This window comes from Cynoglossus semilaevis, chromosome 19 (genome assembly GCF_000523025.1).
Source record: "Cynoglossus semilaevis isolate Cse_v1.0 chromosome 19, Cse_v1.0, whole genome shotgun sequence".
NCBI classification, from domain to species: Eukaryota; Metazoa; Chordata; class Actinopteri; order Pleuronectiformes; family Cynoglossidae; genus Cynoglossus; species Cynoglossus semilaevis.
In genome coordinates this window covers 16,689,753-16,706,039 of record NC_024325.1, presented here as the reverse complement: position 1 = coordinate 16,706,039, position 16,287 = coordinate 16,689,753, and the positions used below count along the sequence as shown (strand labels likewise).

At 50.9% G+C, this 16,287-nt stretch overlaps 3 protein-coding genes and 1 long non-coding RNA gene across 8 annotated transcripts in view; 2 read left to right on the top strand and 2 right to left on the bottom strand.

The window, feature by feature from the left end:
• Positions 1–9: 9 nt before the first annotated feature.
• Positions 10–1,796, top strand: LOC112488610 (uncharacterized). 2 transcript variants are annotated; one of them, XR_003052855.1, is made up of 3 exons: positions 10–451; positions 1,334–1,534; positions 1,656–1,796. It is a non-coding gene; the product is annotated as an uncharacterized LOC112488610 (long non-coding RNA). The 2 variants fall into 2 exon arrangements; XR_003052856.1 differs by having other exon boundaries at positions 1,306–1,534.
• On the bottom strand, positions 1,287–3,515 carry guca1d (guanylate cyclase activator 1d). 2 transcript variants are annotated; one of them, XM_008333403.3, is made up of 4 exons: positions 3,172–3,515; positions 2,397–2,546; positions 1,627–1,714; positions 1,287–1,519 (listed from the first exon to the last, which is right to left on the bottom strand). In XM_008333403.3, exons 1-4 carry the CDS (start codon positions 3,364–3,366, stop codon positions 1,395–1,397), a joined length of 558 nt encoding a protein of 185 aa, XP_008331625.1. In that variant the 5' UTR covers positions 3,367–3,515; the 3' UTR covers positions 1,287–1,394. The 2 variants fall into 2 exon arrangements, with proteins under 2 accessions (XP_008331625.1, XP_024921284.1); XM_025065516.1 differs by lacking the exons at positions 1,287–1,519; positions 1,627–1,714 and having other exon boundaries at positions 2,150–2,546.
• Positions 3,516–4,197: 682 nt separating this feature from the next.
• Positions 4,198–12,420, bottom strand: LOC103395642 (solute carrier family 13 member 5-like). Its single transcript, XM_008333402.3, is given in 14 exon segments — positions 4,198–4,704; positions 4,778–4,915; positions 5,641–5,666; positions 5,669–5,798; positions 5,910–6,031; positions 6,123–6,229; positions 7,091–7,303; positions 7,397–7,519; positions 8,434–8,611; positions 8,696–8,851; positions 8,924–9,135; positions 9,228–9,364; positions 9,584–9,712; positions 12,273–12,420. Coding segments are annotated over 14 exon segments (1,914 nt in total). The 5' UTR covers positions 12,387–12,420; the 3' UTR covers positions 4,198–4,575.
• Positions 12,421–12,422: 2 nt separating this feature from the next.
• serpinf1 (serpin peptidase inhibitor, clade F (alpha-2 antiplasmin, pigment epithelium derived factor), member 1) overlaps positions 12,423–16,287 on the top strand; it is a 5,041-nt gene continuing 1,176 nt past the window's right edge. Inside the window, exons 1-6 of one of the 3 annotated variants that reach the window (XM_008333400.3) lie at positions 12,423–12,506; positions 13,906–14,148; positions 14,623–14,741; positions 14,829–15,027; positions 15,768–15,923; positions 16,053–16,252. In XM_008333400.3, coding sequence (XP_008331622.2) covers positions 12,425–12,506; positions 13,906–14,148; positions 14,623–14,741; positions 14,829–15,027; positions 15,768–15,923; positions 16,053–16,252 — 999 coding nt within the window. In that variant the 5' untranslated portion in view covers positions 12,423–12,424. Of the gene's footprint in view, positions 12,507–13,118; positions 13,135–13,905; positions 14,149–14,605; positions 14,742–14,828; positions 15,028–15,767; positions 15,924–16,052; positions 16,253–16,287 lie in introns of those variants that run through there. The other 2 variants (XM_025065515.1, XM_017041843.2) reach the window with 2 other exon arrangements.

Sequence of the window (16,287 nt, the reverse complement as noted above, 5' to 3'; positions counted from 1 at the left end):
GACACCCCCCACCTCCCTCTTTTCTAACATTTAAACTCATATAAAAATAAAACATTCTCATCACCAAAAATCAGGACATTTCCTGGAACTGAGACGATCTCTGCTGCATCACCCAGGTACAGGACAGACCGGGGTCAAACTCCGAGTCCAGAGAAAGTCCTTCCAGAGTTCCAGGACTAAATCAGAGAGTCACTAGTTGAGTTCCAGCCCCCGGTCCAGTCAGTAGGGGGCAGCAGTTTCAGCTCAGGCTGCTGAAACATTTACAGCATTAAGAGGATCAGAGACCAGGACTCAGACCAGGTCCATGTGTCTCTGTTGGACGGACCCTGGTTCCTGGTACTGTTTCAGAAAGTATTTGTTCCCCTGACACTTCCTGGAGAACTTTCTGGAACCTGGATCTGAGGTCCAGTCCAAGGTTCTGCTGCTGTGTTGATGAGGTCAGGGTCTCCAGGTCAGGGGCTCCAGGTCAGGGTCTCCAGGTCAGGGGCTCCAGGTCAGGGTCTCCAGGTCAGGGGCTCCAGGTCAGGGTCTCCAGGTCAGGGGCTCCAGGTCAGGGTCTCCAGGTCAGGGGCTCCAGGTCAGGGTCTCCAGGTCAGGGGCTCCAGGTCAGGGTCTCCAGGTCAGGGGCTCCAGGTCAGGGTCTCCAGGTCAGGGGCTCCAGGTCAGGGTCTCCAGGTCAGGGGCTCCAGGTCAGGGTCTCCAGGTCAGGGGCTCCAGGTCAGGGTCTCCAGGTCAGGGGCTCCAGGTCAGGGTCTCCAGGTCAGGGGCTCCAGGTCAGGGTCTCCAGGTCAGGGGCTCCAGGTCAGGGTCTCCAGGTCAGGGGCTCCAGGTCAGGGTCTCCAGGTCAGGGGCTCCAGGTCAGGGTCTCCAGGTCAGGGGCTCCAGGTCAGGGTCTCCAGGTCAGGGGCTCCAGGTCAGGGTCTCCAGGTCAGGGGCTCCAGGTCAGGGTCTCCAGGTCAGGGGCTCCAGGTCAGGGTCTCCAGGTCAGGGGCTCCAGGTCAGGGTCTCCAGGTCAGGGGCTCCAGGTCAGGGTCTCCAGGTCAGGGGCTCCAGGTCAGGGTCTCCAGGTCAGGGGCTCCAGGTCAGGGTCTCCAGGTCAGGGGCTCCAGGTCAGGGTCTCCAGGTCAGGGGCTCCAGGTCAGGGTCTCCAGGTCAGGGGCTCCAGGTCAGGGTCTCCAGGTCAGGGGCTCCAGGTCAGGGTCTCCAGGTCAGGGGCTCCAGGTCAGGGTCTCCAGGTCAGGGGCTCCAGGTCAGGGTCTCCAGGTCAGGGGCTCCAGGTCAGGGTCTCCAGGTCAGGGGCTCCAGGTCAGGGTCTCCAGGTCAGGGGCTCCAGGTCAGGGTCTCCAGGTCAGGGGCTCCAGGTCAGGGTCTCCAGGTCAGGTCCCTCCGTGCTCTCATCCTGTCCGTCCTTCCACGATGATCATCAGGACCGGGGTCAGGTCCATCAGGTTCCTCAGCATGTCCATGATGTCCTTGTGGTCTTTGGCTCCCTCGATGAACTCCTCCAGGGTCATCTCACCTGCGCCACCCAGAGGTAGGTGTCAGGAAGAAAAGAATTTCTTTAAACCATGTTGTTTTACTTTATATTTTCTGGTGTTTAAACTGGTGGTTCTCGTGTTCTTCTACCTTCTCCTTTGATGTCGATCCTCTCGAAGATGAGCGAGACGATCTCCTCTGGGTCGATGTCTCTGTTCCGTGTGATGTCCTGGATGGCCTACAGGGGGAGACACAAGTGAGGACCAACATTAGGAACTATATGGATCTGAAGTGAAACATACGTTGGAGCAGACGAGGACTAAATCCTGTGGACGACTGGACACGTGAGTCTGGCTTTTGTTGGTCTTTAGTCCTGGCTCTGAACACCTGGACCTCTGAGCTCCAGGTCCAGACAGAGACGACAGACTCAGGGTAGAACTAAGAGATACGCTTTGGTTCAGCTGCTGTAGGCCTAGACTGCTGGGGGAAACTAATAAGTATGGGCTGAATGACTGGACTGTGCTGTTCTGGTCCGTGTGGGCTCCAGGCCCCTGGAGGAAGCTGTGGTTGGTTCCAGTCCCTGATCCTCTTTAGGAGATTAGATCAGGTCTAATTGCAGAGATAATCCAGTCCAGTTTTGGGTCTTTGCTGAGTCAGCGTCAGTTCTCATAGTGAAGGTCAGCTTCAGGAAGCAGGTCTTAAACTGCCACAGCAGAAAACTGCTGTTTATAGGACCAGGTCCCAGCCCTGGACCCCGAGGTCCCAGCCCTGGACCCCGAGGTCTCGGCTAGAAAAAAACGATTACTGTCTGCAAAGAAAAATGTTTTTAAAGCAGAACTAAAGAATAAAAAAGTTCCCAGACTTTTATATCCTGGCTCAGAGTGTGTTGTCGTCGTCATCGTTGTCGTTGTCGTCGTTACCGTGAATATGGTCTCCAGCTCGTCCTTGTCGATCTTCCCGTTGCCGTCCTGGTCGAACAGTTTGAAGTACCACTTGAGTTTCTGGTTGATTTCTCCTTTCAGCAGCAGACTGATGGCAGCGATGTACTCCACAAAGTCGATGTAGCCGTCCTGCAGACAGGAAGGAGAAGGCACAGGGCACAGGGCACAGGTCAGAGGTCAGAGGTCAGGTCGGTCGGTCTCACTGCTCCTGTTCTTTCTCTGAAACTTTGGTACCAGGAACTCTGGTGAGTTCATCTGGAGAACGGTTCTGTCAGTGGCCTCAACAACGACAGGTGAAAAAATGTTCTGCAGTACTGACCCTGAGTACTGACCCTGAGTACTGACCCTGAGTACTGACCCTGCGTACTGACCCTGAGTACTGAGGTTTTTAACACCTGGTACCAGTGAATGGATCTGGTTTCATGTTTCCACTGAGACAAACTAAAACCTGACTCTGAGCTCAGTTCTTTCAGAACAAAGTCAACAAAATTGTATCACTGAAGTACATGATGAACACACACACACACACACACACACACACACAGAGAGAGAGAGAGAGCAGGAACATTAGCTCTACTTGCTAAAACTTTAAGTCAATTAGCCAAGTTAGCCAAGTTAGCAGCTCTTTAAAATAAATACAGAAGCTAAAATCACTGATTTTCTCCATGGACTTTGGTCTGGACTAAAATCACTGATTTTAAAGCAGGTTCTGCAGCTGAATCAGACAAGGCCCAGTGTAGGTGTTGGAACGCACCCCGTCCATGTCGAAGGTACAGAACACCTGGTCCACGTAGCTGTTGGCGTCCTCGTTCATCCCCTTCAGGCCCAGGATGGTCTTCAGCTCGAAGAGCGTGATCAGACCTGACGGAGAATCTCTCATGAACTTGTTGTACCAGTGGTGCATGTCCTGGGACAGGATGTCGTCCAGGTTGGAGCCGTGGTTCCCCATGTTTGGTGCAGACCAACGGCTGCCGGCCAACACCGCCCGCAGCTTCAGGTGTTTGTCAGCAGGAGGAGCAGTGAAGCAGAGATCACACCTCAGAACCCTAACCCTCTTAGACCTGCAGGAGTCAAGGAGGCACCGTAAATAGACCAGCTAATGAGGAATGGGAAGACGGGCCCCGGGGGGGGGGGGGGGACTGTGGTGTCCCAGGTTACATCACCTAGTCAGCTGGTAGACCTGGGTCAGACTGACAGGGTCAGACTGACAGGGTCAGACTGACAGGGTCAGACTGACAGGGTCGTCTACAGCAGCCAGATGTGGTCGTGTTGATGACGTCAGTTAAACCTCAGCTGCAGTTCTTTACACGATGAGTCATAAATAATTCCTCTGATACTGAAGTAAAACCTGACAGAAATCAAAACATTAAAATAGTAATAATAATAATAATAATGTTAAAATCATCTTCAAACACAGTCTGCTGTATTTGTGGCAGCAGCGGTCTCTCTCTCTCTCTGACCGTACGATATAATAAGGTTTTTCTTCGGTGGTGTTTAATAAAGTGTTGTGTTAGAACTCTGTTACACTTTTTAATCCAGTTGCTGTTGTTGTTGCTGTTGTTGCTGTTGTTGTTGCTGTTGCTGTTGCTGTTGTTGTTGCTGTTGCTGTTGCTGTTGCTGTTGCTGTTGTTGTTGTTGTTTAGATTCAACACCTGACATGGTCGTGATGTCGATTTGAATAAATTGGATAAAGATGTTAAAAACAACAGAGTCATAAAGTACTACGTTCCAGTGACTGTCAGTGTGAGTGCAGTACCAGCAGTGGCCACAGGAGTCAGGCTCTGACTTCATCACATGTTTATGTTTATTTTACTCCAAACAAAAGTGTTAGAAAGAGGACGATACAAAAGATATAAACAACCAGGACTAGGTTAAAGTTTAAATAGAAAATGATACAAAAGTATTTTTCTAACAAACACAGAGGTCACAGAGGTCGCAAAGAAAAACCAGACCGTCTGTCCACCGGGCAGCGCTGTGGCTCCGAGTCCAGACGGTGGCTCAGGTCCAGGTCTCAGCCTGAGGTGTGAGGATTCAAACCTTTCACTACAATGAGGTTTCAGTCAAAGTCCAGAGTCAGGAGTCGGAGTCTGGACTTCAGAGTCGAGGCCTGGAGACCGGACACGTTTGTGGTCACCGGTTGTGGAACGGGAAGGCGGGGCTAAAGAGGCGTGGTGGTGTTTGCCCACGGCGGGAAGGAGTCCAGAGAAAACATGAGTCGACCCCAGCTGTTTATGGCCAGGCTGATGCAGCCGATGCCAATGATGTTCATGACCACTCCCGTTCTGGCCTGTAGGGGGAGTAGAGGGCGCTCAGTATCAGTGTAAAAGATCGCAGCGTTTATCTGTGGGTGTGGTCCTCACCATGTCGGACACCTTCAGGAGACCGTAGGAAAAGATGATGGCGTTAGGGGGCGTGGCCACAGGCAGCATGAAGGCGAAGGAGGCGCTGAGGGTGCAGGGAATCATGACGTACAGAGGGTTGAGGCTCATGGACTGAGACTGAGGAGGAGCAACATCACCATCATCATCATCATGTTCTTCATCATCATCATCACCATCATCATCATCCATCATCATCAGCATCACCATCATCATGTTCTTCATCATCATCATCATCATAACCATCATTATCATCATCATCATCTTCATCATCATCATCATCACCATCATCATCATCCATCATCATCAGCATCACCATCATCATGTTCTTCATCATCATCATCATCATCCCCACCATCATCACCATCATCATCATCACCATCATCATCATCCATCATCATCACCATCATTATGTTCTTCATCATCATCATCACCATCATCATCATCCATCATCATCACCATCATTATGTTCTTCATCATCATCATCACCATCATCATCATCCATCATCATCAGCATCACCATCATCATGTTCTTCATCATCATCATCACCACCATCATCACCATCATCATCATCATGTTCTTCCTCATCATCATCATCATCACCACCATCATCACCATTATCATCATCATGTTCTTCATCATCATCATCATCACCACCATCATCACCATCATCATCATCATCATCATCACCATCACCATCATCATCATCATCATCATCATGTTCTTCATCATCATCATCATCATCATCACCACCACCATCATCACCATCATCATCATCACCATCATCATCATGCACTCGGAGCGCCCTCTGCTGGACACATTATTATTATCATCATTATATTACCATGGAGGCCAGGATGGGGAGGAAGTCGCCGTGGCAACGTTGCTGGCACATTCAGTGAAGGTGGCCACCAGGAGGCAGACCACCACAGCTATGGCCCAGGGAGGTATGGACTGGAGCGGAGTCATCTGAGCCCCGAGCCAACGAGACAGACCAGACTCCTGAGAGCACACACACACACACACACACACACACACACACACACACACAGAGAGTGACTCCAGCCCAGTGGTTCTTTCATCCTCTCTCGCCCTCTCTCTCTCTCCACTCACCTCACTTCCTTTGGCCAGGGCGAACCCCCCCCCCAGCAGCAGCACGATGTTCCAGGGCATCTTCTTCTGCGTCACCTGCCAGGTGAGCAGAGAAGGGGCGGGGCCTCGTGACCCCTGGGACTCTGGTGACAAACAAACAAAGTTAGCCTCTGACAACACCTGCTCTGAGTGTGTGTGTGTGTGTGTGTGTGTGTGTGTGTGTGTGACACACACCTGTGTCAGAGCTCCTCCTCCAGCAGCACAGGTACTGCGGGGGCTCAGAGGGAAGAACAAATAACAAGACAGAGATAAAGAGGGCGACGGTCGCATCAGTGACGAACCTGAGAGAGAGGGGGGGGGAGGGGGGAGATGTTTCTATTGAGAAATAAAACACAGCTCTGACCTCTGACCTCTGGTCCTTGTTTGTACAGGACACTGTGGGTCTGGAACCCCGTGTTGGACAACGACCAGCGTGTTAATGAGTGACAGCTGCGCTCTCCTTATCAGACCCGACTTCCTGTCTGTGTCCAGGTTTGTCCCCGAGTCACTGTGACCTCTGACCCCTGGTCACGTGGTCGACGGCGAGTGTGTTTGTTTTGACTGACGTGTTTCCACACACGCCGTGTTTGTTCGGGATTTTCAGGACATTCATTGAGAAAAGACTGAGGTCAAAGGTCAGAGCTCACAACTGATCTGAACGCTGTGTTCACAGATAAGTCGGCCAGAAAAGTCCATGACCTGAAAATGTCTTCACCAAGTCTGGACGTCAGAATGTCCCGGTGAAGACAGACCCTAACCCCAGCCCTACATACGCCAGCCTGCAGGGGGCAGTAATACGTCGGTTTGACCAGGAGCCAGAGGACGATGAACAGAACGTATCTCAAGAAGGTTACATCACAGATGACGACCCGTCACCTGATAAGGCGTCCAGGTGAGGCGAGGTCACTGATTGGTCCAGGGCCGCTCTTGTTGACACGACTCGTTTGCACCAGGACACGTTTCCTGTGTTTGTGCTTCACCTCTGGTTCCTGTTTGTCCTCAGGCACTGACCTGCTGCTCCACTTTTTCCACTGTACATTAATGCACGTGCACGGACTCACGTGCACGGACTCACGTGCACGGACTCACGTGCACAGGTGTGCTGCCGTTCAGACTCACACCGTCAGCTCAGGTTTTTTCTGATTCTAGAAGATTCTACTCACTCAGCGTTGGAGTTAAACACGTGCGTCGCCCAGCCGTCCATGAAGCGAGGGTCCCGTGTGAACCACAGCGCCACCATCAGGATGAAGAGGGACAGGACGCTCACCTCCCCGTAGCTCATCCGTCCCAGTTGAAGGTGTTCTTGTCGGATGAGCTCGTACGCGGCCCGTTCTTTTTCCGACCGGACCGTCCCACATCCCCAGGTCTTCCTCAGGCTGAGGCCGTCCGGAGCGGAGCAGAGCGGAGCAGAATTACGTTGGGAGTCAAAGAGCTTCGGTGAAGCAGAGTTGATCTGAGAGAGAACTCACTTGCAGCCGACGTAGAGAACCTGCAGCCAGAACCAGGCCAGCGTCAGCATCAGCACCATGGTCGGGAACGCAAACGCAAACCAGGAAGCAAAGTTGATGACGTCACCGTTCTGAGGGAAGAGCCTGTGAAACCAGAGGTAGAAGTTCAGACACTGGTCCACACACTGCACCTGGTCCACACACGTAACCTGGTCCCCACACTGAACCTGGTCCACACACGTAACCTGGTCCCCACACTGAACCTGGTCCACACACGTAACCTGGTCCCCACACTGAACCTGGTCACCACACTGAACCTGGTCACCACACTGAACCTGGTCACCACACTGAACCTGGTCCACACACGTAACCTGGTCCCCACACTGAACCTGGTCCACACACGTAACCTGGTCCCCACACTGAACCTGGTCACCACACTGAACCTGGTCACCACACTGAACCTGGTCCACACACGTAACCTGGTCCCCACACTGAACCTGGTCACCACACTGAACCTGGTCCACACACGTAACCTGGTCCCCACACTGAACCTGGTCCACACACGTAACCTGGTCCCCACACTGAACCTGGTCACCACACTGAACCTGGTCACCACACTGAACCTGGTCCACACACGTAACCTGGTCCCCACACTGAACCTGGTCACCACACTGAACCTGGTCCACACACGTAACCTGGTCCCCACACTGAACCTGGTCCACACACGTAACCTGGTCCCCACACTGAACCTGGTCACCACACTGAACCTGGTCCACACACGTAACCTGGTCCCCACACTGAACCTGGTCACCACACTGAACCTGGTCACCACACTGAACCTGGTCACCACACTGAACCTGGTCCACACACGTAACCTGGTCCCCACACTGAACCTGGTCACCACACTGAACCTGGTCCAGGGTCCAGGGTCCGTTTGACTTCATCTGTTTATTTATGGTTGATCTTTTATTGTAAATATTTGTATTTTTAACCTTGTTATCTGTGCTGTCGTCTAAATATTTTTTGGGACGAGGATGATGGAACAGATCAGAACTCACTGGCCCATCTGTCCAATCAGCACCAGGTTGGGTCCAGTTCCGGTCAGCGTGGCGATGCCTCCGATGCTGGCGGCGTAGCACACACACAGGAGGAGGCCTTTGCTCATGTTCCTCTTCTCCTCCTCCACGTCACTCAGCTCCTCCAGCTCCATCTGATGGCAGCCCACGGACACCACGGCTGCAACGCAACCACGGGAACCGGGTCAACCCCACGGCCCAGAACAGTCAGAACTGGATCAGGTCTCAGTGACCGTGGACTCACCAGACGGGGTCCTGCTCTGGTCTGACGGAGGTTTGTCCTGAGGTGTGGGTGTCTCCGGGACCGGGTTCTCCTGTGGGTTCTCCTGTGGGTTCTCCTGTGGGTTCTCCTGTGGGTTCTCCTGTGGGTTCTCCTGCGTCGGCGTCGACCCGTTCACACCTGACGGTCGGATAATCAGTTAATGTAACCGTCACCAATCACAGACGCCGGCGTCCGGCGTGTGGTCCGTACCTGGGTCCAGACTCTGTGGGACACATTTCCCCTGATCTTCATGGTGGAGGACAACCGTTGGTCCCTGCGTCCTGGAGGACGGCTCTGGGTCCACGTTACCCTGGAGCTGGTCCAGAACGGCCTGGACGATGGGGACCATCATGGCCGTGGTGGCGGTGTTGCTGATCCACATGGACAGGAAGGCCGTCACGCCCATGAAGCCCAGCATCAACCTGGAGACATGAGGAGACAGACGCTGAAGACCAGAGACACGGGGGGGGGGCGCCAGCGTCCTCTTCAGGTCACCGGAGGTACGTAGACTCACAGAGCCGGTCGGACCCCGAACAGCAGCAGGACCCTGAGGGCGATGCGTTTGTGGAGGTTCCAGTGTTCCACGGCCAGCGCCACCATCAGTCCACCCACGAACAGCATGTTGGTGTCCTTCAGGTACTGCATACACACCTGCAGCCGCACACACACACCAGCAGGGGTCACCTCAGCTCTGCTGCGGAACCAGAGCAGGCGGTGCTCCAGTTCAACACAAGGAAAGAGAATGAAGGGGAAAGGCAGCCAGCAGGGGGCAGCGCACAAGCACAAGTCTAGGGTCTTCACATGAGCTGTGTGTGTGTGTGTGTGTGTGTGTGTGTGTGTGTGTGTGTGTGTGTGTGTGTTTAATCTCACGTCTTTAGACTCCATGATGCCCAGGACAGGAAACAGAATGGTCGGTAACAGAGCTGTCACCGCCAACGGCAGGACCTCGGTGCACCAGTACACCGCCATCAGGGCGATGACGTAAGCACAGGCGGCCGCCTGTGGGACCACACACACACACACACACACACACACAGACACACACAGTTGTTTATTTGTCAAAACAAAGAGAAACAGTGACTAAGATGACCTTTGACCTCTCTGTCCACACTGGTCTGATTCATCTGTCATCAGTCTGGACAAACCTGTCTGTCATCAGTCTGAGCGGCTGAGGGACGTCCTGTCCTCCGCCACGAGGACAGGACGTGGACAGGCGTGGACCGCCCTCTGGTGGACTGTATGTGTGACCGTGTACTTCTACTACTGCAGTACAAGTATACAGTACAGTACTCTTACTGTGGTACAATCTACAAATACTTCAAAATAAAAACATTCTTTAAAAACATGATGTAAAAGCCCGGACGAGGCTAACTGTTAGCATGCTCTTTCTCACACATTAGCTTAACAGTCATAGCAACGTCATGGATTAGCGTTAGCGTTTAAGCTAACCTTAAACCTAGATCCGTCGATGAAAAGTCTCTTAAGATCTCCCTGGAACTGGAGTGTGAGAAGATGCTCTGACCCAGAGCTGAAAGGTCAAAGGTCAACGTCCAACTGTTCAACACAGAACGGTTTCTTATTTCAGATGAGGGGTGTGTAGTCAAATAAAGGGGGGGGGGGGGCCGGGGGGGGGGGTACAGAACCTCTGATGTTCGCCACCTGCTGGACGGGTGAGTCCACATCACGATGACTGTCAGATATAAACAGGAAGTGACAATTTGACTTAGTCTTGTCCCATACACAGTCATGTGTCAAAAAGCTGAACTTTTTCCAGGTCCAACTTCTCTCTGAGATCGTTCTGGAGTGAGAAAAGTGAGAAGATGGAAACAGTTCTTGCTGAGAAGCTGCTGAAGCCACGGTGGAGCCGACTGTGTCCAAACACAGAGGCTGTTTTCATTCACGTAAGAACACACACACACACACACACACGCTGTGAGGACCATTCTTTGAAGAAGAAATGTGAGGCATTCTGGGAAAAGGTTACTGGACCCTGCACTAACCTTGACGACCATCAGTGTGTGTCACTGAAACATTAAATATATAAACAACGTCAACCTGAGTGTGAAAGTAAAACCACAAGAACTAAAGAACTAAAAGAACTAAAATCTCTGATTTTCTCCATGGACTTTGGTCTGAACTAAAATCTCTGATTTTCTCTATGGACTTTGGTCTGAACTAAAATCTCTGATTTTTTCCATGGACTTTGGTCTGAACTAAAATCTCTGATTTTTTCCATGGACTTTGGTCTGAACTAAAATCTCTGATTTTCTCTATGGACTTTGGTCTGAACTAAAATCTCTGATTTTTTCCATGGACTTTGGGCTGAACTAAAATCTCTGATTTTCTCTATGGACTTTGGTCTGAACTAAAATCTCTGATTTTTTCCATGGACTTTGGGCTGAACTAAAATCTCTGATTTTCTCTATGGACTTTGGTCTGAACTAAAATCACTGATTTTCTCCATGGACTTTAAATCTGGTAAATCTAATTCACTGAGGTTCTCCTGATCCAGGGGGCGCTCTCCGTCCTCTCAGCTCTGACTAACAGGGTAAATGTTTGCCACATGATCAATGGATAACTGACAGAACAACAACAGTGACTGACATGGACAGTCAGAGAACTGTGTGCGAAACGTTGTCAATGAGCGCCACCCACACACACACACACACACACACACGCTGTGAGGACCATTCTTTGAAGAAGAAATGTGAGGCATTCTGGGAAAAGGTTACTGGACCCTGCACTAACCTTGACGGCCATCAGTGTGTGTCACTGAAACATTAAATATATAAACAACGTCAACCTGAGTGTGAAAGTAAAACCACAAGAACTAAAGAACTAAAAGAACTAAAATAACTAAAATCACTGATTTTCTCCATGGACTTTGGTCTGAACTAAAATCTCTGATTTTCTCTATGGACTTTGGTCTGAACTAAAATCTCTGATTTTTTCCATGGACTTTGGTCTGAACTAAAATCTCTGATTTTCTCTATGGACTTTGGTCTGAACTAAAATCTCTGATTTTTTCCATGGACTTTGGTCTGAACTAAAATCTCTGATTTTTTCCATGGACTTTGGTCTGAACTAAAATCTCTGATTTTCTCCATGGACTTTAAATCTGTTAAATCTAATTCACTGAGGTTCTCCTGATCCAGGGGGCGCTCTCCGTCCTCTCAGCTCTGACTAACAGGGTAAATGTTTGCCACATGATCAATGGATAACTGACAGAACAACAACAGTGACTGACATGGACAGTCAGAGAACTGTCTGCCAACATTGGTCAATGAGCCACACACACACACACACACACACACACAGTGTCCAATAACTTGACTAAACACCTGCAGTAGAACCTGTTGACTCTGGTCGTGGTCTGGTTGTGACTTTTCTCTGGTCTATAAACCTGTCAGTGTGGAATAATCTGCTGTGGTTCAACACTGGTTCAGTCGTTGATTTCAGTTCATTCTCACCATGTGTGTCAAACAGGTCATGACCTCACAGCTGAACCGGACCCTGGTGTGTGTGTGTGTGTGTGTGTGTGTGTGTGTGTGTGTCCCACCTTGGTGCTCAGGGCCAGTGGCAGCAGGATGAAGGGACTGCAGACCAGGATGAAGATGTCCTTCATCCTCCAGACCTGCCGCAGCATTTTCACCCTCAGAGGAAGAACCGCCATGACTGTAGGGGGGTGGGGGGGGGGGGGGGGTGAAGACGATGAAGACGATGAAGACGTCCGTCTGGTCTTCTGTCAGAGTCACACTGAGAACTCTGTCTGCTCCACTTCTCTCTCCCACAGGTTTGTTAAATGCCTCACACACACACACACACACACACACACACACACATACACACACAATAATGTGGAAAACCAGTGAATCCAGGCCGTTCAGTCCAGGACTGGGTGGAGCCAGACTCCCAGGTCGGGGGAGGGGCCACAGGCAGAAGTTCTCTGCAGGTATTTAGCAGAAACTCCAAAGTAGATTTAAGGACTGAACAAATGAACATCAGAAACATCTAGAACTGAAATGAAAAAAATAAATATATCCAAGTAAAAGGCGTTTGTCAGTTAAAAACAGCAAATGTTTGACGAAAAGACGGAGCAAAAACAATGAAGAAGGAAAAGGTAGAAATGAACCACAGGACGACGGCAGTTCAATGGGAAATGTTTAATATTTTAACAAATGAAACGATGGCTGAGAACAACGTGGAGATCACGTCGATGTGACAGATCAGTGACGTAGTAAACGATCTCGTGACAATAAAACAGATTAGAAACTCCGCTCTGCTGCTTCTCCTCTTCCTGGTCTCTGACGGCCACCGTACTTTACTGAACCACTTGGTTTCAAAACCTGAGTTCCTTCAGTCGCTCCTCTCACCGTCATCAGACATCGAACACGATGACGTCAGCACCAACGTCACCCACAGTGAGTTCACCCACAAACACCTGAGAAAAGTGTAGAAAACGTCGCCGCGTTCACGGCGGCTCTGCTGTTTGTTTAACTGTGGTGTGAGGCTCTGGAGGAACTGCACACACCTCTGCTGCCCTCTGCTGCCCTCTGCTGGGGGAAGGCGAATGGAAGTCCTGTACAGGAGTGTAAAAATGTTTTTATTACTGAGAAATAATCAGTGAAATTTAAACATGTTGTTGATTCTTCTACTCTAACAGGTTGAACACAGCTCGTCTTCACTGTCACTGACGCAGTACTGATGATGACGTCACACAAACGTCAGACCCTCCTGGAGCTACAGGCAGTACCCCTGTTGTCCTCCAGGGCAGCGCAGGCTGAAACCTGAGAATGAATTGATTCAGTACAAAAAAAATGTGAATTTCTGAGAAATAATCTGAAGTTTGTTTGAAGTTTCTGTCGCTGCAGCGTTTTATCTTCAGTGGTCCAGTCTGACGGCAGCCCCCCCCCTGACCCCCTGACCCCCTAAGTTTGTGTTTGTTAACCAATCACATTCATTCTTCAAAGGTCAAAAGGTCAGAGATCTGAGCCCACAACTGGACGTGTTAGGGTCAGGCCTGAAGCCCCAGGTCAATGGAACAGAATCAGTTCTAGAATCTGTCACATTCCATACGTTCAACACTTCCTGTTTTTTCTGACAGAATTAAAATGAAAAAAAGGTTCAAATCACAAATCAAAAAAATAAACTCTGCATTTTCTAACTTTATTATAAACTTCCTGTGGAAACAGTGACGAGACGAACCGAACACCAGACCCAGAAGAATTTGTGTAATGTCTCGAGTCTCCGCTGGAGGGCGACAAAGACCATAGTTAAGAACATGGATTTTATCGACTTCAAGATGATGATTTTTTTTGGGGGACTAGTGCGCGTTCCCACGGGCACACGCGCATCCCCGCGGGCGGAGCAAAGTCTGAGAGAGAGCGAGAGAGAGAGAGAGAGAGAGAGAGAGAGAGCAGCGACGTGGACAGAGGGTGAGATTTTCACATTTCTAAAAACAGTTTTGTTCTTTTTAAAGTCACAGTTTTTGATGTTTGGCAGTTTTTTAAACAGCTGTAACTGAACTCGTGTCATTGTCTCCACTAACCTTTAAATACATGTCGTTTGGTGATTTTACTGTCGGACACGTCTGAGTCACTAACAAGGGGGGGGAGGGGGGACTGGACTCTGACCCACTCAGAACTGTTTGGACTCTGAGGATCAGAGTGGACGTTGGTCTAAATGTGAAACTCTTACCTCCAGCTCTGAGCCAGAACCGATCTGTTAGTTCTGTTCTCAGCAGAGGCTTTGGTTCTGGTTTAGACTCAGTGATATACAGCATCGGTACCAGAGAACCCAGAGAACCAGAACATTCCTGTCTGGGTCTGGCACAGGTTTCTGCTCACGGGTTCTGTAGAAAACGCCACCACAGCACTGTACGTGATTCTGCAGGATTCTGGTCTTGGCAGGACTGAACGGAACTCTGAAGAACCGACCAAGTTCTCCTCCCACGTGTCTGGAGAGAAACATGAGGCGTACAAGTCTGCTGCTGGTGTTTGGATTCATCCTGACCTTCACCCAGGCTCAGGTACCTGGTCCTGGTCCTGCTTCTGGTTCTGGTTCTGATCATCAACCAAACCTGCTGTCTCACAGTGTGTGGTTCTTCCTGTCTCAGGTGGACACCGGGGCGGAGGAGGAGACGGGGGGTGAGGACGACCACGTGGAGCTCTTCACCACGCCCACCACCAAGATGGGCGCCGCCACCTCCGACTTCGGCTACAACCTGTTCCGCGCCCTGGCGAGTCGTGAGGCTGCGACCAACGTCTTCCTCGCGCCCCTCAGTGTGTCTGCGGCTCTGACTCAGTTGTCCATGGGTGAAGACACCACACACACCAACGACAGGGGGGGACGGGGGGGACAAGGGGGGCAGAAAACAGATTCATAGTTTGGTAACGTTGACGTCGGTTCTTCTTCTTCTTCTTCTTCTTCTTCTCCTTCTTCTTCTCCTTCTTCTTCTCCTTCTTCTTCTTCTTCTTCTTCCTCTTCTTCTTCTCCTTCTTCTTCCTCTTCTTCTTCTTCTCCTTCTTCTCCTTCTTCTTCTTCTTCTTTTCTTCTTCTTCTTCTCCTTCTCCTTCTTCTTCTTCTTCTTCTTCTTTTCTTCGTCTTCTTCTCCTTCTCCTTCTTCTTCTTCTTCTCCTTCTTCTTCCTCTTCTTCTTCTTCTCCTTCTTCTCCTTCTTCTTCTTCTCCTTCTTCTTCTTCTTCCTCTTCTTCTCCTTCTTCTTCCTCTTCTTCTTCTTCTCCTTCTTCTTCTTCTCCTTCTCCTTCTTCTTCTTCTTCTTCTTCCTCTTCTTCTTCTTTTCTTCTTCTTCTTCTTCTTCTTCTTCTAAATACCGTTGTTTCCATTTCCCTCTGAGTCGAGGCTGAAGGCTGAAAAGTTCAGACGGTTTGAACTATGACCTGGAACGAAGGTGTGGCTGACCCTGGCGCTGACCCTGGCGCTGACCCTGGCGCTGACCCCGCCCCTGACCACATGACGATGAGACGAGCGTTTGATTTGACGGTTGATTTTTGCAGGGTCTCTGATTTCAGCCCGGTGACGTCTGGTCTCCACAGGGGGGTCGGAGCAGGCCGAGCGACAGCTGCACCGGGCCCTGAGGTACCACACCCTGCAGGACCCTCAGCTCCACAGGACCCTGAAGGACCTGCTGGCCTCGGTGAAGACGGCGGGGAAAGGACTGAGCCTGGCCGCACGCCTGTGTCTGACCCGACGTGAGTTTTAGAACCGAAGCTGAGCTTCAGCAGGGTTTAATACGCTCCACAGAGGTCAGAGGTCACCTGGAGGTGTGGTCTGACCTCAGTGACCTCACGTTGAGCCTCCTCCTCACTGCTCTGTTGCAGGAATCCGTCTGAAGCAGGAGTTCTTTGACCTGGTGGAGCAGCAGTACGGCGTGCGTCCGAAGACGCTGCAGGGAGGAGCCAAGGACATGAAGGAGGTCAATGATTGGGTGTCTCAGGAGACCAGCAACAATGTTCAGCGCTTCCTGGCCAAGCCCCTCCCCCGCAACTCTTTCATCCACACAGTGAGCGCCGCCCACTTCACAGGAGGGGACCCAAGTTGGGGGCGCCCGGGGGG

Bases quoted from the DNA above. Each gene is read 5' to 3' on its own strand.
- guca1d (XM_025065516.1), bottom strand. From the start codon at position 3,366: ATGGGGAACCACGGCTCCAACCTGGACGACATCCTGTCCCAGGACATG. The intron at 2,547-3,171 runs GTGCGTTCCAAC...TCCTGTCTGCAG, and splicing joins GTACCTTCGACATGGACGGG to GACGGCTACATCGACTTTGT.